The sequence below is a fragment of the Triturus cristatus genome, chromosome 7 (genome assembly GCF_964204655.1).
Source record: "Triturus cristatus chromosome 7, aTriCri1.1, whole genome shotgun sequence".
Lineage (NCBI taxonomy): Eukaryota > Metazoa > Chordata > Amphibia > Caudata > Salamandridae > Triturus > Triturus cristatus.
The window spans coordinates 286,493,116-286,520,709 of NC_140590.1; the positions used below are offsets into that span (position 1 = coordinate 286,493,116).

A 27,594-nucleotide genomic window follows, 5' to 3' on the forward strand; every position below is an offset into this window, starting at 1 on the left:
CTGCCACCATCTCCAGACTGATGTGGCGGACACCATTTCCTCCATGTCATCCAGCTCTTGGTGTGGCGCTGGACTCCCACCTCCAGTGTGCATTGCTGCCTTCTTGTTGTTGGCGTGTTTCTGCTTGTTTGTGCCTTTCGCATTTTTGCTGGGGTTCTGGTTTTCTGCCATTGTCCTCCTCTGCTCTCAGGCTGCATTCATCTTGTCCAAGATGGCCTGCCATGTACAATGTTTTGTTGCCAATGTGTTTAGTGGGGTTGTCTGCTGGCTCGGGTTGCCTCCATTGTGGTTGGCTGTTGTTTTCTGTTTGGTCTGTCTTACTTTTTCAGGCTTTTGTTGTGCTTATTCCCGCCTGCTGTGTGTTTTGCGGTCCTGGCGGTGCTTTTAGGCGGACTATCGCATGCTACCGCTGTGTTGTGAATTCCACTTTAACACAGGGTTTTTCCCGCGATGGGCTGCAATGTGTAAAGTTGCGATAGCACTTTTTGGTGATGTTTAGCACACGTTCTTGTGAATATACCCCTTGGTCTACTGAACTTATGTATTTGACAGGGCCTTTAAAAGCAATAGTAAAGAATAAAGAGCATCTGTTAAATAAACTATTTGCCTAAAATCACACAATCTGGCTAAGCAGGGAAGCCATGATTAATCCGGATTTTCTGGTTTCCTTTTGAACAAAATCAGCCACTACATGTATTTCTATTGGCATCCCCTTTGTACCTCGAATGTTAATGCTTTGTGTCTACCACAAGGTGATGAGGGCAGAGTGAGGATGCAGGCAGAGTCCACTTGAAAGATCAGCCAGTACTGGGCTCGAAATTCCAACGGGACCTCGAGCTGAGCCAGAGCCAAGCTTCAGGCTCGAGCCTGGCTCAGGCGTTCAGTGACTCGCCCACCTCTAGACGTCCCTCACTGATAATTTTTGGTGTACCTTGGAAACGACCAGTCCCAATTGGGAATTTCCAGTAGCAGGAGCACGCCTAAGGCAGGGAGCATACACTACTAGCTATGCCAGCAGGAATCCTTTCTTAGATTTCCCACAGTTACAATATGCCTATTAGCAGGCCCTGCTGCCACACCTACAGTGCTATTGATGCCAGGGAGCCTGGGTGTCAAGTATCACAGTGTGACTCAGGCCCCTCCCAAACTTCCTGCCAGTTCTAAATAGATGCATAGGGGCCGCCCACAGTTGGCACACTGAGGGCAGATTAGCACTCGATTATTAGAGTGCTTCACGAAAACGGCTCAGGTCTGTCACGCCTCTTTTTGTACATGCCAAATTTCACTGAGCTTGGCATGCCACCCCATAAGTACCAGTACTCTCTTTGGACACGGAGAAGTTCTGGTACTCAAGAGCAGAAAATGTAGAAGTGCAGATACTTAGTACCGGTGAGGACAAGCCAATTTAAAGCACTGCCCTTAGGCATCAAAGTGCCTAGAGCCCCATCGTAGAATATCAAGCTGTGCCTGGCGAACATGTGACCTGTAAGACTCCACGTGCTCTGCGCCCCCTGGTGGCAGCCGTGGGCGGAGCTACAGTTCTTGGCCCAGATTGGTGCCTGCCGTCCGTGATGTTTACTAGTGGACCTTTGCCCTCAGAATCCTCCACCAGGGGTGTATAAAAGCAGCCGGCAGGCCAGCGGGGCACAGGGGCCACTACCGCAGCGCAGGCGCTACCTCATCTAACCTTCAAGCCCCTGCTCCTTCCGCGCTCCTCCCTCCTCGCCGCCAGCCCTCCCAGCCATGGCTACCAGGTGGGGCATCTGTTCCGCAGGGAAGATCAGCCATGACTTCTTGGTGGCTCTGGAGACTCTGCCTGCCAAGGACCACCAGGTGCGTGGAGGGTACAAGTGGGCGCTCGGGAGTGGCGTGGCAGGGCACGGGGGAAGTCAGTAGCACAAGCGGTGCACCCAGGAGAGGCGGGGGAGGGAGTGAGGGCCAAAGCATGGGGTGCTAGGAGGGCTGCACAGGCACCCGGGGATGGGTGATATAAGGAGGAGAGATGGCGTTCTGTGCGCCTCTGAAGCGCTTTCTGCCCCTCGGAACCAGAAGGACAGAAAGTTCCTGCTCACTGCTCCAAATGGGAATATGAACATGCCGGTACTCACTCGTTAGAATACTCGTGTGCTCCTGAGAAGTGCCGGTACTCTCTCCTAGTAAATGTATCGCAGCAGTGCTGAGAAGTGCCGGTATTTTCCTATTAAATGTATCGCAGCAGCGCTGAGAATTGTCAGTACTCTCCCTTTCAAATGAAAGAAGTGCAGGCACTCACTGTGAAGAGCACCAGTTTGCTCATGAGAAGTGCCGGTACTCTCCCATTGAATGTGTTGAGGCGGTGCTGGGAAATGCAGGTACTCTCCCTTTCAAATTATAAACACTGTACCCACCCAGTCGAACACGAGCAGTGGCGGAGCGGCACTGGCCTCCCGTGAGGTGTCAGAATAGATTGTCTCCAGGTAAGGGGTGTTGGGGGTCAGAGGGCAGAAAGTAATGTGTGGAGGAAAAACGAGGGGTCTAAAAAGGAGCAGAAGCTGTGTTAGGTGGTCTCTGGAGATGAAAGGAGGGAGGAGAAGTGTGTCAAGAGATTGTGTATCGAGGGTGAAAGGAGAATGGGGCTCACGTTTCTGCACAGAGGACATGCCGGGGGTGTGCACAACGGTAAGTGCTTAGGGGTTCTCCAGAGACAGCGTGTCAGGAGTCTCACAGAGGATGTGTCAGGGCTTCTGCAAATAGGGCGAGGTCAGGGCAGGAGTGCTCGTGATCTAGAGAGCGAGCTTTCAAGGTGGTGGCAAACAAGGTTTGACAGGAGTCTTGGCACAGTGGGCAGGTAAGCGTTTCTGCATAGAGGACATACATGCCAGGTCTCGGCGCACACTGCTTGTGGGGCGTCCTTGTCCAGGGTGGCAGTAAGAGGCCTTGCACAGGGTGCTTAATGGGTTTCTGCAGAGAGGACATAGAAGGCAACCAGCATAGAGGGCAGAGCAGGGATGGCTGCTCCGGCTAGTTCAGGGGTCCCTCCTGAGACAGCTGGTCAGCAGTCTGCACACAGGGCATACCTGAACATTGTGCTTCAATGGTCTCTGTATAGAAGGCAGGTCTGGTGCCTCTGCCCAGGGGTAGGCCCAACATTTCCATTACGTAATTTTGCATTATGCTTGTTACACAAAGTTCCTGAAATTACTTTCCTACACCATATCGCGTAAGTACGAGCCAACCGTGGCAAGAATTTAGCACGAGCGCCCAAGAACAATGCTAACGACTAGAATGCGAGAAGCGGCTGTTTGTGGCCATTGGGTCTTTTTGTGCTAATTATTTTATTGCAAAATGCATCTGATGTAAAGATACATTTTGTGTTAAAATATAGCACCAAATGCCTTTTGTGTAATTACACTTAATTTAAATTCATTTTCTAAAAGTACTCAGAAGGCATGACAGGGCTCTGTGCATTGAGTGTGTCTTGCTCTGAGAGTGTGTCAACATTAGGGTTTGTCTGGTATTCTCAGCACAAGGAAGTGTTATGTCAGTTGTCAAAAACTGCTAGTGGAAGAATCACAAAACAAGCCTGATTCACAACCTGCTCAAACGAGTCTAAACGAGTGTTGGCAGTAGGTGTGCATCAGGCGCACAACACCCATTGGACTCACAGGGCTTCAGCCCCCCCCCCCCCCCCCCCCCCGTCGTGTGTGGCAGCCCGGGATGAGACACCTTCCCGGGCAAAAAAAGCAGCCGCACCCGAGCACTTCACAGGTCTTTAAAAGACCATTTGCATGTTAATGAGGCCTTGCTGTTGTTTCACCCCCTCTAAGAGCCCCTGCAGCTCCACTCTGCCTATTGCTTAAAGTTCAGCCCCCCCGAAATTTTTGCTCAGCCCCCCCCCGAAATTTTTGCTCACCCCCCCCCCCCCCCCCGACCCCCCGGAATGTGGCTCTAGTTGCGCCTCTGGTGTGCATGTATGTATGCTGTTTTGTGTAACGTGAATTTAGCCAACAGGCAGCGGTGCACTAAAGAGGGTGAATGATTGAAGTCAACATCACCAGCCAATGAGCGATTGAGGAGGTAGCTGGGTTCTGGTAGTAAAAGTGGACTGTTACTGCATTGTGATGTAATGTTCTTCAAAGAGGCACGTCTTTTGCTCTTTCATAAATCGGAGCAGGGTTGGTGTGGTCCTGGTGGATGCAGGGATGTTATTACAGATTACGGAGATTATGGGTTCATCGATGGAGTAGGCCTATTGCCTTTTTTCCACTTTCTTGCCTCCTGTCTGATGGTGCCCTGACTGGAGGTGTGCCAACAGCAACCAGAGATGATGGGCTTGTAGACAAATATACAGGGTAGGCGGTTGTAATGACTTTGTAATTGATGGAGCTAATTGTTAATATGGTACAGGCCAGTAAGGAGAGCCAGTTGAGTTCAATCAGTATAGGGGTTAATGTGGTCATATTTCTTTAGACCCTAAATGAGACATGCTATGGCATGTTGGATACCCCTCAAGGGGAGACAGTGTGGAGTCTGGAGAGCCATTCAGCAGGGTGTTTGCAGCATCCAGATGCATCAGTATAACGTCTTGAACCGCAGTGCTGGTCTCTTACTGGGAAGAACGGTTTCACTTTCTTTAGTATTATAGTATTTGTTAGTGCTTGCTACCCCTATGTGGGGCTCTCAAATGCTTATCCATTTGGGTAGCACGCTACACCATGTGGGTGTGTGATTTAACTATGTTGTCTTTGCTTTGAGCCTAGGTAAGAAGTGTTTCCATGGCATGTGTGGTAACTACTGAGGTACAGTTATCATCACTGGCGGCCCTTCCATTAGGGCAGAGGAGCGCCGCCCCCCACCACCACCAGCAAATAAAAAGAGAATAAAACAGGTTTTAAACCTGTTTAATATAGTTGTATTTTAATCCCCTGGACCCGCCCCCAGGACTATGGCGAGTCTTGGGGGCGGGTCCAGGGGATGGCACTGCTGGTGGGGGAGTGGTGGGCACTCCCTTCACTGCGCTTGAGAGTTTGGCCGGCCGACTCAGGCCGGCCAAATCCTCATGCGCAGTGAAGCTCTCTCGCAGCCCCAGCTGCGTTGCTGAAGAGAGAGCAGGCACAAGCTCTCAGTCTGACTGGGAGCACAAGTTGCCAGCGCTCAGGCCAATCCTGAAGCTGCTGTCATGCGAGAGCAGCTTCAGGATTGGCCACAGGGCAGGCTGGGAGCCTGTGCCCAGGGCCAGAAGCAGGAAGAGTGCGATGCGGCGGCGGCGGCGTTAAGGTAAGTTTATAATTGTTTTTATTTTTCATTTTTTGTCCTTGAACCTTCCTCACCTCCCTCCTTCCCACCTCCCTCCTTCGGCACGCCGCATCCCCCACTTTGGCAGGGGACGGGTTGCGCCTGGTTATTATGTAATATATTCCACAAAATGGAGTTTGCCCTGATAATCCAATTGCATCCGGGCAAGAAATACACTCTGGGGATGAACAGCGATGCAGAGGAACAGATACACCAATAGTTATATATAAGGGAAACATTATATTAGTCCCTATCTATGAGCCCTAAATCTCTAAAAATTGTATTTCTTTTATTGTCAAACCAATACCGACTCCAAAAATGGTTGTAAAAAAACATATATTTTATCTATTTTTTACCACAAAACACATTAGAATAAATATATAAAATTACATACATATATATATATCCATAACCAATCTTTCCTGACCGTTATATTTACATACAGATGCAACAGAAACGTGATTCAAAAGACAATCCATAACAGAAAGAGGTAGTCAGATACGCATTCGAGGGGCTACATCAACCCTCCACTTGCTTTAAGGAACGTGTACACAATAATCTTTTAAACATTTAATCAAAACATGACAGACTCCTCTGTGTTGTGGGCTCGACACGTTTCAGCCCATTCATTCGGGCCTTATCAGGACCAGGGAGGCAAGAAATGGTGATGCCTACAAACAATTGTTGTAACAAATCAATACTGGTTGTATATAAACAGTATGCACAAGACTAAAGTAAGCATGACAGCGGCATAACTGGCCTATGTATTATTATTACGTAATGGCAGGCACCACTTAGCTGTGAGATGGATGAGGAAGTATGAGAGATAGACACACATTTGTATGATTGGCGTTATGCTCATACTATTATTAACTCTGCAGGTACCTTAATTGTGTAGGTAGTTTATCTTTTATGTTCTCAATCCAATTTCCTATGCTGGCTGTACCAAAAGGTTGTCCACTGTGTGTCTTATGGCTCTGGAAAAATTAGCAGGTATAGATAAAAGTGAGGGGTATCAGAGCTCTGCCTGGATTAAATATGTTGCAGCACTCATTTATATTACTGCCATTATGAGATGTGAAGTGAAGAGATTTTCCAAGGTGGCACTGTGTTATCCTCAGCCTTTTGTCATTATAAGATGTCAATGCTCAGGTTATGTGACTATTTGGGACCTACAGGTTGAATTATTTTAGAGGCCTCTGGTGACTAGCAATTTGTGGCAGATCTCTTTAGTCTTAGCAGGCCTGTTTGGTTAGTTATTGTGTTGTTTTTAATCAGGCTGGTATAGCCTGTATCTGTGCCACCCAGTTACCAACAAGGTTGCTCAGGTCCTTTCGTATTCCTGTGTTCTTAATGATGTGAATAAAGCTAATGAATTGGATCATGTTATCATATCAAATTTATACTGAGAAGCCTGTCCTAAAGACTAGCGTAATTGTCCTCCATGTTGTGGTTAGAGGTAGGAAGTAGGATAGTCCCTGTGATGTTTGAGAAGGTCTATGGTTAGTGTCTTAAATGTCATTAGAGCAAAAACCAAAGGAAATGATGGACGGAGTGTTTAACATTGCAAGCACTCACCCCCAGTCAACTGATCTGGGTTTAATCCATCACCATTCTTTAGCCCACTCTGCCACCTCAGTTCAGACATGGCCATTTGCAAATCAGTCTGACCCTGTGCTTCATGGGAACAGTCCAGCCCGAACTGCCAAGCCATGTCTTCCCTGGACCGGAAACAAGCTTCCTAGGATCGGTTTCTGGCATTTCAGCCGTCTTCAGCCAGGCTTGCTTGAATCCAGTGGCAAAGTGAGCAAGGGACTCACGTCTGAGCATACCCTGCCAACTTATGGCGAACAAAGCAAAAACCAAAGGAAATGATGGACGGAGTGTTTAACATTGCAAGCACTCACCCCCAGTCAACTGATCTGGGTTTAATCCATCACCGTTCATTAGCCCACTCTGCCACCCCAGTTCAGACATGGCCATATGCAAATCAGTCTGACCCTGTGCTTCATGGGAACAGTCCAGCCCGAACTGCCAAGCCATGTCTTCCCTGGACCGGAAACAAGCTTCCTAGGACCGGTTTCTGGCATTTCAGCCATCTTCAGCCAGGCTTGCTTGAATCCAGTGGCAAAGTGAGCAAGGGACTCACGTCTGAGCATACCCTGCCAACTTATGGCGAACAAAGCAAAAACCAAAGGAAATGATGGACGGAGTGTTTAACATTGCAAGCACTCACCCCCAGTCAACTGATCTGGGTTTAATCCATCACCGTTCTTTAGCCCACTCTGCCACCCCAGTTCAGACATGGCCATATGAAAATCAGTCGGACCCTGTGCTTCATGGGAACAGTCCAGCCCGAACGTGAGTCCCTTGCTCACTTTGCCACTGGATTCAAGCAAGCCTGGCTGAAGACGGCTGAAATGCCAGAAACCGGTCCTAGGAAGCTTGTTTCCGGTCCAGGGAAGGCATGGCTTGGCAGTTCGGGCTGGACTGTTCCCATGAGGCACAGGGTCAGACTGATTTGCATATGGCCATGTCTGAACTGGGGTGGCAGAGTGGGCTAAAGAACGGTGATGGATCAAACCCGGATCTGTTGACTGGGTGTGAGTGTTTGATTGGTTCTGATGCTCCGTCCATCACCACCCCCTTTTGTACCGCTTTAAATGTCATTAGGCAGGTTGTGGGTCTTCCCGTGCAGAGTGGCCGTGGGTACTACTGGTATTAACTGTAGAGGCATATATTATGGTTGGGATGTCATAGTTATTATAGTCCATCTCTATACCAAGGTCATTGAAGGGTACTGTTGGGTGGAGGTCTCCAGTTTGGGTTGGGTACCTGTGTCTGCCCTTTAGGCATGGTGTGCTGGTTGGGACTGTTCGATAGCTCTGGGCCATGCTTATACTGGTAGAACGGGCAACAATCTGGGTTCTATCCCAGGGTCAATGGTTGATGTTATTATCATGAGAACAAACATGTTTTCACCTCTTTTCTGTGCTTTAAAATGCTCTTGAATGTTTTGAATCTTAGCTGGCAATAAGTACCAGTATTTGATGTCTTGTACCAAGAAAGCAGAGCCTCCTATGGATTTTTATTGCAAGGCGGTATGATGAACCTTGGGGCTAGGCAGGAGTGCAGTGTCCTGTTTTGTTTGAGAGAGAGTTGGATCCAGGCCATGTATGTTTTCTTGGCAGTATGCTCTTTAGTATCCATGTTGAATCCAAGTGACTTAGCGTTGGGTGAAAGATGGGATTTCAGTCAGTCCAGATACTTGGTATTGAGCCAGGTTTTGACTGGCTGTTGTCTTTTGTTCTTCACAAACAGCCGTAGTTCAGTCCTTTTGGGTTTGAGCTTCAGCTGGTGCTCTACATACAGGTGTGGATGAGGTGTAGGCAATGTTAAGGTATAGGCCACCTGGAGTGGAAAAAACTTTCAAATAGAGTTGTGTATCTTTAGTATATTGGTGAATTGTGATGCTGTTATTGGTGAGCAGAGAACCAGGGGCTCCATGTAGAAGTTGACAAGGAGCAAGATGGAAAAGTGAGGGACTCCACAGGTGATAGAGATATTTTGGAATTTGAAGTTGTTAATTTTAATGTTATGTTATGTTAAGCAATTTGTATAGCACTCGAAAACCCCGAGGTGGCAAAAGTGGAATTATTATTAAAAACCCAAGTTTTCAGCTTCTTACATAAGTCAGCAGGGAGAGTGAGGCCATGATATTTGATGGAAGAAGATTCCAAATCTTAGTAGCACCAGTAATGAAACTTCTTCCTCCCCAGTTCATCCTCTTGAATCTAGGCACCACTGTTTTCTTGACCCCTGAGGATCGTAGATTTCTGCTGGGTTCGTACCAGACGAAAGTATGTCCCAGAAACTCAGGGCCAGTATCATGCAAAGCCTTGTAGGCTATTCAGAGAGCTTTACATTTGATGCGATTCCTGACTGATAGCCAAGGTAGCCCACTGAAAGCCCCGGGGGACTGATTGAAATTTGGGAATATCCAAGAGCAATCTTACTGCCACCTTTTGCAAGGTTTGAATGAACTGATGTTGGATGGATAAGTAGGACAAAAACCATTGATGGACATTGCCAGTGAATCCCATTGTCATAAGCCACCTATCTGGATCCCAGATGATTGCAATGGGACAGCGAAACTGGTTCCCGAACCTTCCTGAGTATTGCCCTCAGTTGACAGGAGGAAACACTGCTCTGGTAGCGAATCCCAAGGGGAAGGGGGTGGGATTGAGAGAGCGTGTAGAGTCAAAGATGATGTGGCTCGTCTACTCAACAGCAACACTGCAACAGGCATTTACACCAGTCTGATGAATGGTACCGGCAGACATGGTACCCTTAAACAAACAATTAATAAGGCTTTAGTCTAGTATTAACTCGATCTCTTAAGGTATCATCTCACAAAAGCTTTTCAAATCTCAGCCAACCTTTAGTTTTGTTGTTTTATTTTCATTGAGATTGTCTGTAGAGGCTCCTCTATCAAACTTTTCAAAACTGTAGTGAGTATGATCTCAGCATGAAACCCACAGGCAAATTTGGATGGTATTAGCTTCACCCAAGTCCTCTCTGGCTGAGCCCTGCCAACAGTATGTACAAGTTGAACAAAAACACTGGTTACTTTTGTTTGCAGCACGCTGTTGCGACTGAGCTCAGTGTGTAGTAAAATCAAGTCTGTTAATGCATCTCTCCTTTTCTTCTTGTTCTTATTTCCGTCCAGGTATGAGAATAATGCAGGATTTTCTTTGTGGTGAGGTCGAAGCGGGTGGATCAAGGTAGCTGACAAGACAGAGTCCAGGAAGCCGGGAAACAGGTAAGTGACAGACAAGGAGGCAAAGCGAAGGGGAGGAGTGTGGACAGTTTTTAAATAAGACTGATTTAGAAAGTTCATAAAGGTCACATTCTAATTGTTTTAAAAAAGGAAGAGGTGCAGATAATTAACTTGATGAGGCTGCCACCTAGAAGATGCTTTAGAATGTTCACAAAGGTCGTGTTCTGATTGCTTAAAGCAAGGAACAGATGATTAGTTTGCTGAGGCTGTCTTCTAGAAGGTGTATTAAAATGTTCACAAAGGTTGCATTCTAATTGTTTATAGCAAGGAACAGGTGCAGGGGATTAATTTGATGAGGGCTGTCTTCTGGAAGGTTCATGTTGAGGTCATCTATATCGGTTGCTTGATGCTTATTCTGGTGGATTTTCTGGATGTTTTCATGGTGCCTGAAACCTGACCGTGCATATGCATGGTAAAACATTTGTATGCTAATAAGCCTTTTCAAACAAACCGGGAAACACCAGCTGCAGCTAGCTATTACCAGCAGCATGTAATATGGTTAAAAGTCAGGGTATAAGACGTTTGTTCATTCATAAGTGTTGGGAGGAATGATATGAGTGATGCCGGTATATTGTTGGGTGCCCGTGGTCCACGAAGGAGACCCTCATAAGAGGGCGGCCGCCTTAGTGCCACATGAGGGCACACAAGTCAGTCCAGTGTTGGGGGACCCCCTAGGGTTCCACGTGCCGCGTCATTTATGAGGTATTAGTGCCTCTCCCCGCCCACCTGGCGGCCTCTTTTCGCTGTTCACAATTTATCTATCGCGCATTTCACAGCCAGCCATGTGGTTATCGCATCTCACACTAGGGTGCACCTTTTACTGGGTGTGACCAGTGCGATGGCAATTTCTAATGGGCCTGCGTTGCCAGAGCTGGTTTAGAGGCTAGGAGGGAGATGCCTCCACAGGTTGCAGCGAGTGAGCCTGAAGCGAGGTGGCAGGCAGCTCTGCAGATGTCTTGGGAATTTCCTTGTAGGGTTTGGTCATTGCAGGCCAGTGACAGAGAGTCTTACATCGTTTGGGGCCAAAATCTCAGCAAACTAATTTAAATGGAATCTCAACTGCAGTGCCTGCTGGTTGGGCGCAATCTCAGTCTGTGGCGGAGCGGTTCTTGACACGTTTAGCCACTTTCAGATGTCCCAGTTCAGTCAAGGTGGAAGCAGGTTTTGGGATCAGCGTGGTTTACCTTAAAGGGCTGTTTTCGGATCTGATGGTCCTTCCCAACCTCAAGAGCTGCTTATGGCATAAATTCTTTTGCATATTGCCTGTCTTATGTTCGCCAATGTCATCCCCTTAGAGACATTTAAAGTATGTCTATGGTTCAGGGCGACACCCCCTTTAAGAAAAGGCTGGGCATACTGGAATTACATAGGGGCACTCTTTTACTAAGGCCATCCCATCAGATAGTGTGCTGCCCCCTCAGCCTTTCACCCTTCTGAGGCCGATAAATTGAGGACCACCAAGTGGGGTAGCCATAAACACCTGTAAATAAGTGGCAGGATATCCCTTGTGGTGAAGGTGCGCAGGCACACGCCTGTTAAGTTTGGCATAGACCTTGTCAACCCTAGCGGCAAGCTTTCCTGACTATGCTGTCTGGGCAGGAAATAAACACATGGAAAGCCATTGGGTTTGGATCTTGTACAATAGTATAAGTGGATCAACTTTTACTTTCGACAGGCCCGAGCGCAAGCAATTGTAAGGTATGTTAGCCGTGCCCCGGCAGACGCTTGCAATACGCTAGTGAACAGTAATGGACAGTGGTACCATTAACAAGCTCCAGGTACCTCGCCTTACAGGATTACCAGCTGACTGGGGAAAGTGTTATGGATGCGGGGTGAGAGGATATCGCCACTTCTGGGGTATGCTTCTACTCTATTTGATTTATTCATGGTGCATGCCAGGGGGTACGTCAGAAGCACCTGCTAGATCATCGGTAGTGGGTTGTATGTGTCAGGCAATAGTTGGTGCCTACCAGTAAAAGGAAGGACCACAGGGGGCTCCAAAGTAGTCCACACTTCCAGACGGCAGCAATTTTTTGACCTGTCATGTATCTGTCCCCTATTAACCGACATGAGGTAAGGAATTATCAAGGGGGGCAGGCTCAGTAGGAGCAAGGTGGCACTCAGCGGTAGACTCGGCCTGCAGCAGTACGGCCAGTTGGGGCTGGTGTATTGACCCACAGGCAGGCTGCCAAGCGAGCTGGACTAGGTACCTATGTCATGCACTTTTGGTAGAGGTGTCCAGTGGAATCACAGAAATGGGACGGCACCAGGACATTTACTACAAATGTTAGATTTGGATGTAATGTTCCTGTACCACTTATATTGTAACAAGGACAGGCACTCCCTAAGACCTCTTTTTTAGACGCACCAGTAGCTGGGCAGGGGCGTACTTTGGGAGAAGGGACAAAGGAATTTTAGCCTGTGGAGGCCAAGCTAGCAAGCCATTATCACCCCCTCCACTAACTGAAGCCCCTATGGGGAATCAGGGGGTGGTGCTTGCTATTCGGGTAGGGGACAGGAGGCAAGGAGCTTTCCTGGGTTCCCATGGCCTAGTCAAATGATCAATGCACAGGAGGATGGAGGGTGATTATAATGGGCATTGACTATGCCTCACTGTCAGCTCGCTGAACAGAAAGTTTCGTATAAACAAGCAGTAGGGCGTCAGGAGGCATGCCGGTAAACAGGCAGGCCTTTGTTCCTGGGGGAGGGAAATTCATTACGAGGACAAACCTTCCAAGTTCTGGTTTAGGCATCCATGGCTACAGCCTGGGATAGGCTTCACTGTAGTCCCCAGGGATTAACTACAAGGTACTACAGAGAAGGAGCATATCAGCTACCAAGCGGATATGTATCACTAGAGGAGCTGATTCATGTGATAGTGGCATTAATGTAGCTTGTCATGGCAGCCAAGGGCACTACACAGAGGGGGAAGAATAGGTCAAGTCCCTTTTCATTTTATGCTTCCTTTTATTCGCTCTGGTTGGGTGCTTGCATTGTGATTCAAATCTAGCAGCTAGAAACAGAAAAGGCAAAGAAATATCTGTGAACGTGCGAGGGGCACTTAGCGGTGTGGTAAGCTAAGTTTCAGCATAATGCTGGGACACCTTCGGGAAAACTCAGGGTTATAGGCCACACACGATTAGGCACCTTTCAATCAGCGGGGGCGTGAGTTTTTCAGTCCTAAAGGGTGCTGTTATCTCAATAGGGCCGAAATAGCGGGTTGGATCACAAACAGGACAACTAACAGAGCACATTTTGCATTCATAGTTAAGAGGGTGCAGGTACATTGCTCATAGGTTTACTCCATGTCCTCAGATCCAAAGCATTGCATGTTACAGTTTGCTTCAGCTAAACAATATATCTGGGGGATTTTTCTGCTATCTAGGGGACTACTGTCCCATTTCTGGCCCAGGATTTCTGGACGATTGGCACGCCCAGAGGGTATTCTGGTTGCACCAAACTGGAGGATATGTGGTATGGCCAGTGGGCCTAGTCGCCTCCAAGCTGGCCCTTCTCCCTTCTGGAGAGCGTTCCTTTTTAGGTCTTGCCTGACCCAGCACATGCGCTGGTCTGGCGAGACTTATTGAGAGGGCTCCAAAAAGTGCTACCAGGCTAGCCTAGAGCTACAGTGCATGAGCGCGGGCGCGCGCGCCGCGCTTGACCGCAATTACTTTCGGTTTCACGGCCGCTTTGATGTTTGATCGCGATCACTTTCACTTTCGCGGCCGCACGGCCACTTTGCATAGCCAATAGGTCTCGCTTTTGGGACCTTATAAGTATTTAGTTATGCAACTGGTGCATGGCTAAACACGTATAAGGTCCTAAAGGCGAGACCTATTGGCTATGCCAATGCTTGTTGGTTCATGCTGACAGCACACCCCTTACCATGTTCGGGTTGAACAGGTAATGCAGATGGGAATCACAAGGTTCTAAAAGGTACAGCCGTCCGTAGCCACCCAGGGGAGTGGCCGGAAGACCGGTTAAGTGTATGATGTACTGGCGAACTTTGAGTATACCAAAGGCACCCTGTGAGGCTCTAGAGGCTTGATGAGGGGCAGTGTTATTGTGCAATTATGTGCAAACTGGTGTAGTTGTATAAAAGTGTATGCAGTGCTCAATAATAGGTGTTAGCAACCTAGCATTTCTTTCTTTTGCCAGGATCAATGGCCTGGGTGAAGGGCCTTCCGTGCGTCTTGAGTTGTGCGATGAGCGGAATTCAAGAAATGGAGGCATGGGTTTTCCATCACTGAGTTAATTTGGTTGGGGGGACCTGGCATGCACTGAAACAGCTGTGGCACGGACTAGGGGGGGGAGTGTCTCCCCTCCCAACACTTTGGTCATACACCTGGGAGGCAATGATTTGACTTTCCCAGGGTAGGAGGGCACTGCTGCCAGAAATGAAATCCTCCTGGAGTAAGTTAAGCAACCATTGGTGGGCATGTGTGTTATGATGATCAGAGATAACCCCACGGTTAGTGTGGCGAGGGGCCCAGCCAGTGGTTGCCGTGGAAACCTCATGCAGGAGAGTTAATAGTGCCATGCACAGATTCCCTGAACAATAATAATGATAAGACCAGCAAGATCAAGACATCAATCTAGAGTGAAAGAGGCATGGCTGGCTGCATACTAAAGTCCACAGGGAATTTTAAAAGGGATGGGGGGCTCCTGTCCAGAGGGGGCATGGACTGATCCACCTGTCCAGAGTGGGCTTGAACTTGTTCTGCGAGACCTGGGAGAGGCCCTGAAATCAGCAGAATGTAGGTAAGAATGCCTACCTTGGTGAGAACCCTGATTATGATGGTGGCCATGTCCAGAGCTGTGGCGGGGTTACAGGGCGATCCAGAGGCGGAAAACTACTCAGGGGTGCCCTCTTCAGGAGCACAAAGGGTGCAAATGCCAAATATCCCCAGCAAGTCCTCGCGCTGGACCCTGGAGGAGCGACGGCGCCCGTTAGTCCTACGGGCGGTTGTAAGCCTGAGCAATCAGGGGTTGCCTGGAACGCTCCGCCCCTTTGGGGGCATGAGTAAGGGGTTGGACTGGCAGTCCACCGGTGGGAGGGGTTACCCCCTCCCCTAAAATTGTGAAGCACCGATTGGCGACGGCCACGGTGTTATTTGGCTCATTGGGCGGGCAGGCGGCGGAGGGGCTGCCTGTCCTTGGATCGCCCGTAAGCTAACCCACCATGTTGGCATATTTGGTATAAAAATAAACCTGCAGCAATTTTCTCCACAAACAAGGTGTCGTGTGGTTTATTTCCTAATGATATTGCTGTATGTGAGATGGGAAGTGTTGCTGATATTGGCACTATGTGATAGTCAAGAAAGGTGAGCTGTGGCAGGAATCCAGACACCCTTTCAAGACTTCGGTGTGTGGATTAAGATGATATGGTTGGCATAGTTGAAGGTGGCTGAGAGGTTTAGCAATTTCGGGAGGTAGGGATCATCTTTATCTATGGTCAGGTGAAAGTCATTTATAAGGTAGGATTTGTAAGGTAACTGTCTCCATGCCACAGCATGATCTGAAACCAAATTAGTAGTCTCGCAGAAGATGGTTGGCATTGATGCAATCTTGTAGTTGAGCATAGATTATTTTTTTGATGATCTTGCTGATGAAGGGTAGGTGAGCAATGGGCCATAATTGGTGAGAAGGAAGAAGGGTACGAAGTTCCTTGGTGCCTTAAAAGTCTTGGTCAGAGACATAGTTATAGTCACTTGAGGCAGGTTGACCTGTCAGTTGAGTAGTGGGAGGAGAGGAATTCCTCCTTTCGGATCTAGTGCTCTCACACACCCAGCAAGCTAGGTGTCATGCTTCATCATATGGGCCTGCTCCTCGTCGGGTCAGCGCTGCAGTACCTGACGGGCACCCATAACAGGGCTCTTTATCGGATATCTTTTGCTCCTTGCCGTTTGGTGCTGTGGGTGTGAGGGCCCTAGTGTGTTTGGATGTAGTAGTGAGTAGGATGATTAAAACAGGTCAGGGGTCCTATGGAACCAATTTTATTCTAGCAGGGTCCCTGCCTGATTAAAAAAGGGGGGGCGACTATCTGAATATAATGGGTCATGATAAGGGCGCTCTACTCCTGGTGGGTCAACATGTTTCTCGCCTCTTTGTCTGGGGGATCAGTGGTGATTCTTCAGGACCTTAATGTGAAACTTATCTACACCCAGTGGTACGGTGAGAACCAACCTACCACTTAGTGGATCAGCGGGAAATGTGCCCGCGAGTTCAATGGGCAACCTGCAGGGGCGATACAAAATTTCAAAAACAAGATAGGTCTTAAATACAATTGTGAACATATACTTGTATTCTGCTGTCATACTTAGGTGAAGATCACTGGTGACTGCTCTGGTGAGCAGAAGTGCCTGTTTGGTGAGGTCATCAGGGTCTGGTGTGGGGTTCTCTAGCAGTGGCAGAATTTACTCAATCTTTGGAGCTTCCAGGAAGATGCCATGAGTGAGATAGGCATTGGCAATATTTAATAGGGGTGGAAGAACTTCTCCAGATAGAGCTTTCTCAAAGGGCAAAGGTAAGACATCCTCTTCATATGAGGCCGCTTGAGGGAGTTCAGTGTGTCAGTGAGATCTGGGAGGGATAGGGTTTTAAAGGTTGATCTTTTTATGTGTGCAGTCAGCATAATGGATGCTGTAGTCTGTGGAAACAAGAACATTTATGATGTTCAAAGATTTTTTATGATAAAGAGTGTATCAATGTTGTGATAGGTGATGAGGTTGGTAATGTCTGAAGCGTGAAGAACTGCGGAACGTACATTACTGAGCATAGGTTGGATGCATGTTTGTTCATTTGAAGGTGTGTGGTTGATAGTAGGGTATTTAAGAAGTTGCTTCTGTATGTTGTGGGGGTGCTACATAAGTGAGCTTGGCCTTGGTCTGGGTATTATTGTAGTGATGGATAGTGAGGGGTGCTGAGCTAAGCACATGAAATCTTACCTTCTAGGCACTCACTGTGGTGGCATTAGAGTACAGGTCTGTCCCAGGGCCCTTCCTGTTACAGATAGGCTCAAACAGGTAATACCCTATTTGTGCATTTGCCCTTAACTAGAGACACCCAGCCAGTTGGCCTGACATTTCTTAATGCAGCTTTCACGTCAATGCCAGGACATGGTGCCAAAACCAGGGTTTTCACTTTCTCTAGAGCAGTGGTTCTAAATCTGTGAACTAGCGATCCACGAAGCCTGCTCAGAGGGTCAGCGGCTGCTTAGAAAATGACATTTTAACATAATAAATAAAGTGTATATAAATAAAGAAGCTAAATGTATAGTTGAACATTTGAGAATGTTCTATAAATGTGAAGAAATTTGAAATTGGAGGCTAAAAATGAAGTTAGTATCCTTGATTTATGTGGTAGTGCAAGTGCATCAAACAAAATTTTAAATTACAGTTTTGATTTTTGCTATATTTGTTTTGAGTTAAATCAATTATTGCATAATTTGTGTATTTGTTGGATGAATGCTTGTTGCTGTTTTTTTTGTGCACTGCTTTGCAGTTCAAATCATCTAGGTTCCCCGGCTTCCAGCAATAACTCAGTGGGGACCTCCTATTCCAATAATACTTCAGTGGGGTCCCTGGGTTCCAGTAATGATTAACTGGGGGTCCTTAGAAGTAAAAAGGTTAAGAACCACTGGTCTAATGTGCTTCTTTCTAATTGCAAGTTGCTTCTTGGTTCAGAAACATATGAGAGGCCCCACAAACGTTTTGCCCTCTGTCCCAACAAAACTGCTGATGTGCCTCTGAGGGACGCTGTTAGAAGGTGATTTTTGCACCACAGGAACTGACACTGAATGTGTTTTCTGAAATAACAAAACACACTTTTTGAGAAGGAGTCGAGTCTTGAGTGGCACTGTTTATTTAAACAAGTAAATAATTAGTGTCAAAGACACATCATTAATCAAAAACAACACCATACAATCTAGCAAGTAACAAGTGTCAAAGACACATCACTGCTCAAGAGTAAAAACATGCCTTCTGACAAGTTTAAAATCACAAAAATTCAATGAGAGAGTGAGAGAGAAATTGAACATCAAAATACAATGAGGCCTTATCTAATGTTAAATAAATCAAACAGCTAGCTGGGAGCACCTCGATGTGATTACACTATATGAGGTGGTCAACGAGTTGGTCAGTGGACAGTCCTTTTATACAGTTGAAATGAGGAACTGGTGACCACATAATTACAACATTAGCAGGTGTTTGACTGCAGAACATTACAAAAAGCTGGAAACAATTTGAGTCACTTCTCTGAAAATTAAAAAAGCAGAACTTACAGAAGGGTACAAAGTTGATCAAAAAGTTACAGTTTATTTTTTAGCAATGTCGCTGTCATAGTTTCCAAAGCTAGCACAACATCAGGTGAGAATGTAGCAGTTGGCCCCCACCTCTACCCTTAGCCCATCTTGTTCTTCTAGATGACAAATGTTTCCTGTTCAACTTCTCATGATCTCGATGTACAGTAAGATGTGCATGCAGAGGACAGGGGCTCGGTGGTTTGTTCATCAGAAAGACAGTGACCTGAGGTTATTAGCCTTCATAGGAGAGATAAATCTGAGGTTACAGGAGGGCATAAGGCCTACTGCCTCTGAAGACGCTCAAGGCAGTGTGGACAGTTGTAGCACAACCCTGTCTATGGGCTGGCAAGGACATTCAAGACTCTCATGCTTCAGGTGTGGACAGAATGGGCCTGGGGCACTATATGTTAAAACTAGACCCTGCTTCAATGCCCTGAGGAATTAACTGAAGTAAGGAGGAGGCACGATACTTCAGTATGGAAGTGCAGTGATGTCACTTTCTGTAAAGGTAGATGCTAGAAAAATAATTTTTGAAGCCAATTGTTTTGGCTTTTGTGTTTAGATTTTCACAGGTTTTGCCGGTTCTGTGCATGGGAGGACGCACACACAGTTTCACTGTCATGCAACTGCTGTTTGGATTGCACTGCTGCTGCATTTTCTGTACCTATGTTTTTTTAAACTAGCTTAATTAACAACTTTCACTATACAAAAGAAAAAATGATTGGCTTTATCAAGGGGGAACAAATGGCATAAGGGTTTGTGAAGAGAACAGGTTTTAAGTGGGAGGAAAGTGTAGGGCACAAAGGAGAGCCCAAGGTGCAAGGAATGGGGGAGACCAGGGCCAAGGGGACGAGGAACAAAGGTTTCCTGGGGGGTCAATCAATCACTCAAAACATTTGTAAAGCACGCTACTCACCCTCTAGGCGCTAGAGGGGGGTGGAGAAGCAGCTACTGATCGAACAGCCAGGTCTTGAGAAGTTTCCTTAAGGTCAGCAGGTACTGGGTATGTCGCAGGTGGGTGGGGAGGGGGTTCCATGTCTTGGCGGCAAGGTGGGAGAATGATCTGCCGCCGGTGGTCGTTCGGCGCATGCGTGGGACGGTGGCGAGGGCGAGGTCCGCGGAGCGAAGCTGGTGGTTCGGGGTGTAGAAGGTGAGTCGTTCGTTGAGGTATGCCTGTCCGGCAAAGTGGAGTGCTTTGTGAGCGTGCCTCTTGTTGACTGGGAGCCAGTGCAGGTCTCTCAGGTGGGCAGTGATGTGGCTGTGGTGAGGGATTCAGAGTATGAGGCATGCGTAGGCGTTTTGTATGTGTTGAAGTATTTTCTGGAGTTTGGCCGTGGTTACCGCGTAGAGGGTGTTGCCGTAGTCCAGCCTGCTGCTGACGAGGGCTTGGGTGATTGAAGCAGGAGGAGGAGACCTCGTTGACCTGCTGGGTCATAGAGAGCGTTGAGTCCAGGATGAACCCGAGGTTGTGAGCGTGGTTGGTGGGTGCCGGCCACCAGGAGATATCCCATGCGGAGGGGGTGGAGCTGAGGATGAGGACCTCTGTCTTGTCCGAGTTCAGTTTCAGGCGGCTGGTCTTCGTCCAATCTGCGATGGCCTTCATTCCCTCGTGGAGGTTGGATTTGGAGGTGGCCGGGTCCTTGGTGAGGGAGAGTATCAGCTGGGTGTCGTCAGTGTATAGGATGATGTTGAGGTGGTGCGCTCGGACGATGTTGGCGAGAGGTGCCATGTAGATGTTGAAAAGGGTCAGGCTGAGGGATGATCCTTGGGGTACGCCGCAGGTGATGGTGGTGACTTCGGATCGGAACGGGGAGGCGGACTCTCTGGGTTCTACCGGTGAGGAAGGAGGTGATCCGGCTCAGGGTTTTGTCGCGGATCCCTGCGTCGTGGAGGCGTGTGCGCTGGGTGTGGTGGCAGACGGTGTCGAAGGCAGCCGAGAGGTCCAGGAGGATGAGGGCCGCGGTCTTGCCGTTGTCCAGCAGGGCCCTTATGTCATCGGTGGCGGCGATGAGGGTGGTTTCAGTGCTGTGATTGCTTCGGAAGCTGGATTGGGAGGAGTCCAGGATGTTGTTCTCCTCAAGGAAGTGGGTCAGTTGGCTGTTGGCGGTCTTCTCAATGACTTTCGCGGGGAACGGGAGCAGGGAGATGGGTCGAAAGTTCTTGAGGTCCTTTGGGTCCGCCTTGGGTTTCTTGAGTAGGGCGTTGATCTCTGCGTGTTTCCAGCTCTCCGGGAAGGTAGCGTTCTCGAAGGAGCTGTTGATGATCTTCCGGAGTTGGGGTGCGATGATGGAGCTTGCTTTGTTGAAGATGTGGTGGGGGCAGGGGTCTGAAGGTGAGCCGGAGTGGATGGTGTTCATGATTTTGATGGTGTCTTCGTTGTTGACGTTGTTCCAGGAGAGCAGGAGGGTAGTGTGTTTGGTGGGTGTTGAGTCGGGGATGTCGGCGTCTATCGTCGGTGTGTGGGTGTCGAAGCTGTCGTGGATGTCTGCGATCTTGCGGTGGAAGAAGTTGGCCAGGGAGTCACAGAGTTCTTGCGATGGTGGGATGCCATTGGAGCTGGAGCTGGGGGTGTCGAGTTCTTTCACGATGTTGAAGAGCTCTTTGCTGTTGTGTGCGTTATCGATGCGCTCCTTGAAGGAGGTCCTTTTGGAGGATCGGATGAGTTGGTGTTGCTTGCGTCTGGCGTTCTTGAGGGCTGCATGGTTGTCTGGTCGTGGTGCCATTGCTTCTCGAGTCTTCGGCAAGTTTGCCTGGAGGTCTGGAGGTCGGCGTTGAACCAGATGGCTCTTGTGTCGGTGCGCCTGTTTGAGGGTTTCCTGATCGGGGCAAGGGTGTCAGCGCAGTCATCGATCCATTGTCTGAAGTTGTGGGCCGCTGCGTTGGTGTCTGAGGGCTCGGATGGAGGGCCTCGGGTGAGGGTGGTGATGAGCTGGTCTTTGTGGTGACTTTGTTCCAGCTGTGGTGTGGGATTCATTGCGGTTGGTTGTGCGCGGTGTGTTTCTCGAAGGAGAAGTGGATGCAGTGGTGGTCGGTCCAATGGAGTTTGGTGGTGTGGCTGAAGGCGACGTAGTTGCTGGCGGAGAAGATGGGGTCGAGGGTGTGTCCGGCAGAGTGGGTGGGTGTCGAGACGAGCTGCTTGAGTCCGAGGTTGGCATGGTTGACGATCAAGCTTGTGGAGTTGATGTCGTTTGCGTTTTCTAGGTGGAAGTTCAGGTCTCCGAGGAGAATGTAGTCTGTGGAGGCGAGGGCGTGCGTGCTGATGAGGTTGGTGATGGAGTCGCTGAACTGCGGTCAGGGTCCCCGGGGTCTGTAGATGAGGGTTCCTCTGAGGGTGGTGTTGTGATTGACGTGGATCTGGAAGTGTAGGTGTTCGGCCATGCTGATGGAGTCTTCGGTGTTGGTGCTCAGGATGCATGTGGATGGGCTATGAGTGAAAAGCAGTGGAGAGTGCAAAATGAAATGGAGATTGCTGGTTGCAAAAGGAAATGCAACAGCCAGGGTAACGGAAAAACACAGGGTACATGTGGGACTATAGGAGCAAGGTTCGATCATATGGGAAAATAGGGGTGCAAGGTAGGATAGGTAAGTGTAAGACACAATAGGAAAGCTAGTTTCTATTACACTTAAAATCCTTGCGGCCTAGACAACTGCAGTGTATGCTTTCCTAAGATAAGGCACAGGTAGAACGTTGACACAAAGAGGTCCTGCAGATGCAGACTATGAGCCGTGGCTTATGCACAGCATAATATGAGAGGGCAGGGGTAAGGTCCGGTTCACTTCAGGGAGCATATCAGCTTCATATTGTGAAGTCTAGGACAGAGCCTCATAGCCACGTGTGAACAAACGAGAGGCAGAAGGGATTTTGAGGTCAGTGTCAAGTGGGTTCTACTTTGGCAGCCATATGGGTCCAGCAGCGGAATGAGGCGGAAGTTGCAGCTTCAGGAAGAGTGCATCAGGTTTTGGACATAAGTATAAGTAAAAAGAAGCTTAGTAAGCGCTCGAATGCCATACGGCGTCTTGGCGCTGCAGTGTGTGCGGTCAGTGGAAAGAGGGGCAAGTCGCTAATGAATGTTAAACAACTGAAACTTCAGGGCCTTCCTAAAAGAGAAAATATTCTGTTGAAGTCGCATAGCCAGTTAACTTATTCCATAGTTTAATTGCACAGCTGGCAAATGAGCGACCGCCCCATCTTGCCAGTCTGTATCTGGGGGTGCACATGAGGCCAAGACTGGCCGAACTCAGGTCACGAGAGGGAATGTAGGGCCTGAACCTATCCCTCCCGTCTGTTGCACCCCCACCAAATTGTGCACCAGACAGAGCGCCTTAAACTCAATTCTCTGCTGGACCGGAAGCCAGTGTAGTGACCTTCTTCCCTTGGAAGTGGGATGGCCCCTAGCTAGATTTAAAATAACACGAACAGCAGCGTTTTGCAGTGACTGGATCTTACCGACCTGGTGCTTATCAATACCCAGAAACATAGCATTACAATAGTCCAATCTGGACATAAAGAGAGCACCCATTACCGTCTTCTGCAACGCCTGAGGAATGAAAGGAAAGATTTTTCACAGCGTTTTAAGCAGAAGAAAACGGGAAGAGGTTAAACTGTTGACCTGGGCTGACATGTTCAGCTTATCGTCAAAAATCACCCCCAAGTTCCTCACCTTAGTAACCGGTAGAGGACACTGCCCAGCCTCAGGTGGCCACCACAGAATACTCCACAGAGGAGAGCCCCTACCAAATTCCATGACTTCTGTCTTCTCAGTGTTTATCTTTAGGAAGCTCTGGCGCATCCATTCCATAACATCCTTTAGACAGGCATGAAATCTAGCCGCTGCTAACTCTGGTCTGTCAGATACTGATATCACCAGTTGCGAATCATCAGCCTAGGACACAAGAGTAAAGCCATGTTTCCTGAGTACTCTGGCCAATGGCCTGACATACACATTGAAAAGGGTAGGGGAGAGGGCTGAGCCTTGTGGGACGCCACAAGGCAGGGTACAGTTACCTGATTGTAAGCCCGCCCAATTCAGGCTCTGCTTTCTGTCGTCCAGAAACGAGGAAAGGAGGGCCAGGGCCAGGGCCCGCTCAATAATCCCTACCTCTTTTAGTCGCTGTACCAATACCGCATGGTTCACGGTATCGAAAGCAGCAGACAAGTCAAGGAGGACAAGAATTGCCCTCCCTCCTCCATCAACTGCTGCCCGAATTCCCTCAGCTGCCGTAATAAGGGCCGACTCAGTAGAGTGTTTTGGCCGGAAACCATGCTGGGACCGGTCAAGCAGGTCATGTATGTCTAGGTAGTCAGTTAGACTTATACTTATAGCTCTTTTCATTACATTAGCTACCAGTGGTAGGCCCGAAATAGGTCGGTAGTTTTTAAAATCTGCCGGCTCCAATGAGGCTTTCTTTTAAAGAGGCCTGATACTGGCCATCTTCCAGGCAGCCGGATAGGTTCCAGCAGCCAGAACTTGATTGATCAAGGACGTGAGGGTGGAACCGATCCTTTCAGCCCCCAGATTCATGGTTAGCAGGGGACAGGGATCGGTAGCTGAGCCTGATTTAATAGATCTTAAAATATCTATTACCACCTCCTTAGACAGGGGACCAAAGGAAGTGAGACTACACAGCAGGTTCTACTCCTCACACGGTGTCTGCTGCTTACCTAAAGCAGATATTAGATTTGATGAGATGGCCAAGTCGTCATATATTGTCTGCAGCTTGTTTTGAAAGAAGACTGCCAACTGATCACAAAAAGCCTGATCGGGACTGAACAAATTGGCCTGCTGGGGTTTGGCCAAAAAAGACAGATTTAAAAAGTTCTTTGGCAGAGTTGCCGGCGTCCAAAATTTTCCGGGTGAAATAAGCTTTTTTTGTAATCAGAATGGCCTGTTTATAGTTATTCAGGGCACCATTATAGGCTGCCTTGCTGACCCTACTCTCCATTGTCGCTCGAGCCTTTTACACTCTACTTTTAACTTTTTAAGCTCTGGTCCATACCAAGAGGCACCCGGTGGATGTCTATTAAGTGTAGCAACCTGTAGGGGGACAACACGATTAATTGCTCCCAGGATCCTGTCGTTAAACTGAGTTGCTGCCACCTCGTTGTTGCTATCTAATATTGGAGGGGAATGGTCCAGGGCGGCCGTTAGGTCAGCACAGGTTATCTTATTCCATCGCCTAAACGAGATCTTAGTGGGTTTGTGGGGAGCACCCCCTGCCATTGACTTAACCTTAACCTAAAAAAACACTGCTCTATGGTCAGTCCAGGGGAGAGGTTCTGCCCTACAAAAGAAGAGGTCGGGATGGCTAGAAAACAAGCCATCTAAGGTATGGCCTCCAGTATGTGTAGGGTCCGAAACCAGTTGATGCAGGCCGAAAGCTGCCAGACAGTCTAGGAGTCTGGTAGTATCAGTATTGTTATCAAGCTCCAAATGGTAATTGAAATCGCCAATAATAGAATAAAATTCAGCGTCAGTACAGGACTCCAGATGAGACTGGAGAGCCAGTGGAAAGGCAGCTCTAGGGCCTGGCGGCCGATAGACCAGCAGACCTTGAAAAACAATCACATCCTTTAATCTAATACAGAATTGCATTGCTTCCGCATGTAAGTTGGCTACTGTCCTAGCCTGAACCTTCAGTGTTTCCCTGTAAATTATAGCTATACCGCCGCCTCTACTATCTGTTCTATCCTGGCTGAATAACGCATATCCTGAGGGCAGGGCTGTATTCCAGTCAGGACTAGATGCTGCACCCATCCAGGTCTCGGTAAGAAAGACCATATCAGGGCTATAAGTACTTAAAAACAATTCTAGTTCGTGTTTATGTTTAACCACTGAGCGGGCATTTAGGAGGATGCCCATAAAACTATTCACTGAAATTGCCTCAGGCTCGAGAGCCGATGCTTGTTCCTCCCTAGAACAGTGGGCAGCATGAGACTGAGAGCCATCTCCATTCCCAAAGCCAGCAGAGGGAACTATAGAGGCCTTCATCCCGCCACTTATGCCAACATACCTACACGTGGAAAAGTGGCAGTAAGTACAAATGTGCATTCTTGCCTCACCGTCAAAGAAGAATCGGGTGCATTCTCTGGACTGCTCTGGCCGAAAGCCCAGCAACGCCACCTGCGAATAACATATAAGCCCCATGCTACCAGGGGTCGTGGCCCTTGGCGCGTTCCTGGCGCTGACGGGCGCAGACGGGCTTGCCTTAGGCATGCCTTTGGCGCGCCATCGGCACACCCGCTGTGCGCGCTCGCACCAGCGTGGAATTCAAATCAATTTGCAGCAGCCCGTGAGTTGCCACTGATCACCGCACTCTGCACACAAATCATCAATGTAATACACGCTGCGCGCTCGCGCCAGCGTGGAATTTAAATCAATTTGCAGAGGAGAGCTAGAGCGCTGACCCAAAAGGAGGCGGGCCCGCTCGCACGGACGGGCGCCGCAACTCCAATATAGTTATGAACGGGAGAAAGTGTTGAGCAGCAAACAGTATATAAAAAGGTTAAAAATCACTTAAAATAACTCAATAACACTCTCGCAGCCGTGAGTTGCCACCGATCACCGCACTCTGCACACAAATCATCAATGTAATACACGCTGCGCGCTCGCGCCAGCGTGGAATTTAAATCAATTTGCAGGGGAGAGCTAGAGCGCTGACCCAAAAGGAGGCGGGCCCGCTCGCACGGACGGGCGTCGCAACTCCAATATAGTTATGAACGGGAGAAAGTGTTGAGCAGCAAACAGTATATAACAAGCATTTACAATGCAATGGTCTCGGCAATATTATAGGTAGAGCTATTGGTATTGCTCATTATTTTTTTATCATTATTGTATCCCTAAATAAATGGCATTGTCATTTCTATTGGCATTAGCTTTTTTTTTTGCATATGTAATACCTATTGCATTAGCAGAGAGAGAGTGAGGTAGTGAGAGAGAGAGAGAGAGAGTGAGGTATTGAAATAGAGAGTGAGGTAGTGAGAGAGAGTGAGGTAGTGAGATAGAGAGTGAGGTAGATAGAGAGTGAGGTAGTGAGATAGAGAGAGTGAGGTAGTGAAAGAGTGAGGTAGTGAGGGAGAGGGATGTTGTGAGGTAGTGTTATATAAGCATAGAGTGATGTTGTGACTGGCCTTTCTTGTGATTGGACTCAATCCTATTTCACGTTGGATATTACATTTTACAACTAACCTATTATTCACTATGAATATATGCCAGCTACTAATTGCTCATCTTATCTTTCAGAATGGCTTGAGTGTAGTATGAAGCCCACAGATTTTAATATCAGTTCATGAGTACATCTGGAGCGATGAGGCTCAGCAGACAGGGTGCACTGGCTGCCCGTGCAAGATATGCGTACACCTGGATGCTGTGCTTTGTAGCCATTGCTGCAACCCCAGTACGCATACTTTTGAAATGTATTACGTGTACCTTTTCATACAGTACAGTGCGGTCATATCGCTATTTAATAAAAGTGTTCTAGTGAAATAAGGCAACTGTGGTCATATGTAAAACAGAACGATAGATAACACGGGGTTTTGGAAATACACAAACCTCTCCCATTAGTTGTGCTGCCTCTTTTTCAGTGCATTGAAAAATAAAACCAATACAAAGAGAATAGCTGTGGGAAACAAAAAGCAGCGTGCCAACAGTATAATTTGCCACCCTTCCAAATAATCAGTTCTCACCCCCTCCCACTAACCTTTCCCTGTCAGATTGCGTTGTGACGTCCTTTGTTATTGTAGCTCCACCTCACTCCCATTCGCCCAGCATATCCCACGCCGCACCCAAGCACCGACATGCTTATCTGAGTGTTCTGGTGAGACAGGAGCGCAGCAGCAGGCTGCACTTACTCCTGTCTGGGGGAATGAGACTAACATGCACTTACTCCTCTTCGAGGGGGTGAGGCAGACGTGCAGTTACTCTTTGCTGAGGGGTTCAAATGTACCAGGAGTGTACTTACTCCTATCTGAGGGGGTAAAACGGGCGTACACTTACCCTTACTTAGGCCGACGTGCACTTACTCCTCTCTGAGGGGGTGAGACGGGCGCGCACTTACTCCTCCTCTGAGGGGATGAGACGGGCGTGCACTTGATTTACTCCTGCCTTCCAGATTTAGCAGGGCATGCGCAGGTTAGGGGCGTATTGGATCTTGGGCATCTTCCCCTCATTTGAATGAATGA

General features: G+C 48.3%; 1 protein-coding gene across 1 annotated transcript in view; it reads left to right on the top strand.

The window, feature by feature from the left end:
* Positions 1-1,333: 1,333 nt before the first annotated feature.
* Positions 1,334-27,594, top strand: part of DHDH (dihydrodiol dehydrogenase) — a 98,280-nt gene continuing 72,019 nt past the window's right edge. The window contains exon 1 of the mRNA XM_085616304.1: positions 1,334-1,833. Coding sequence (XP_085472430.1) covers positions 1,744-1,833 — 90 coding nt within the window. The 5' untranslated portion in view covers positions 1,334-1,743. The remainder of the gene's footprint in view (positions 1,834-27,594) is intronic.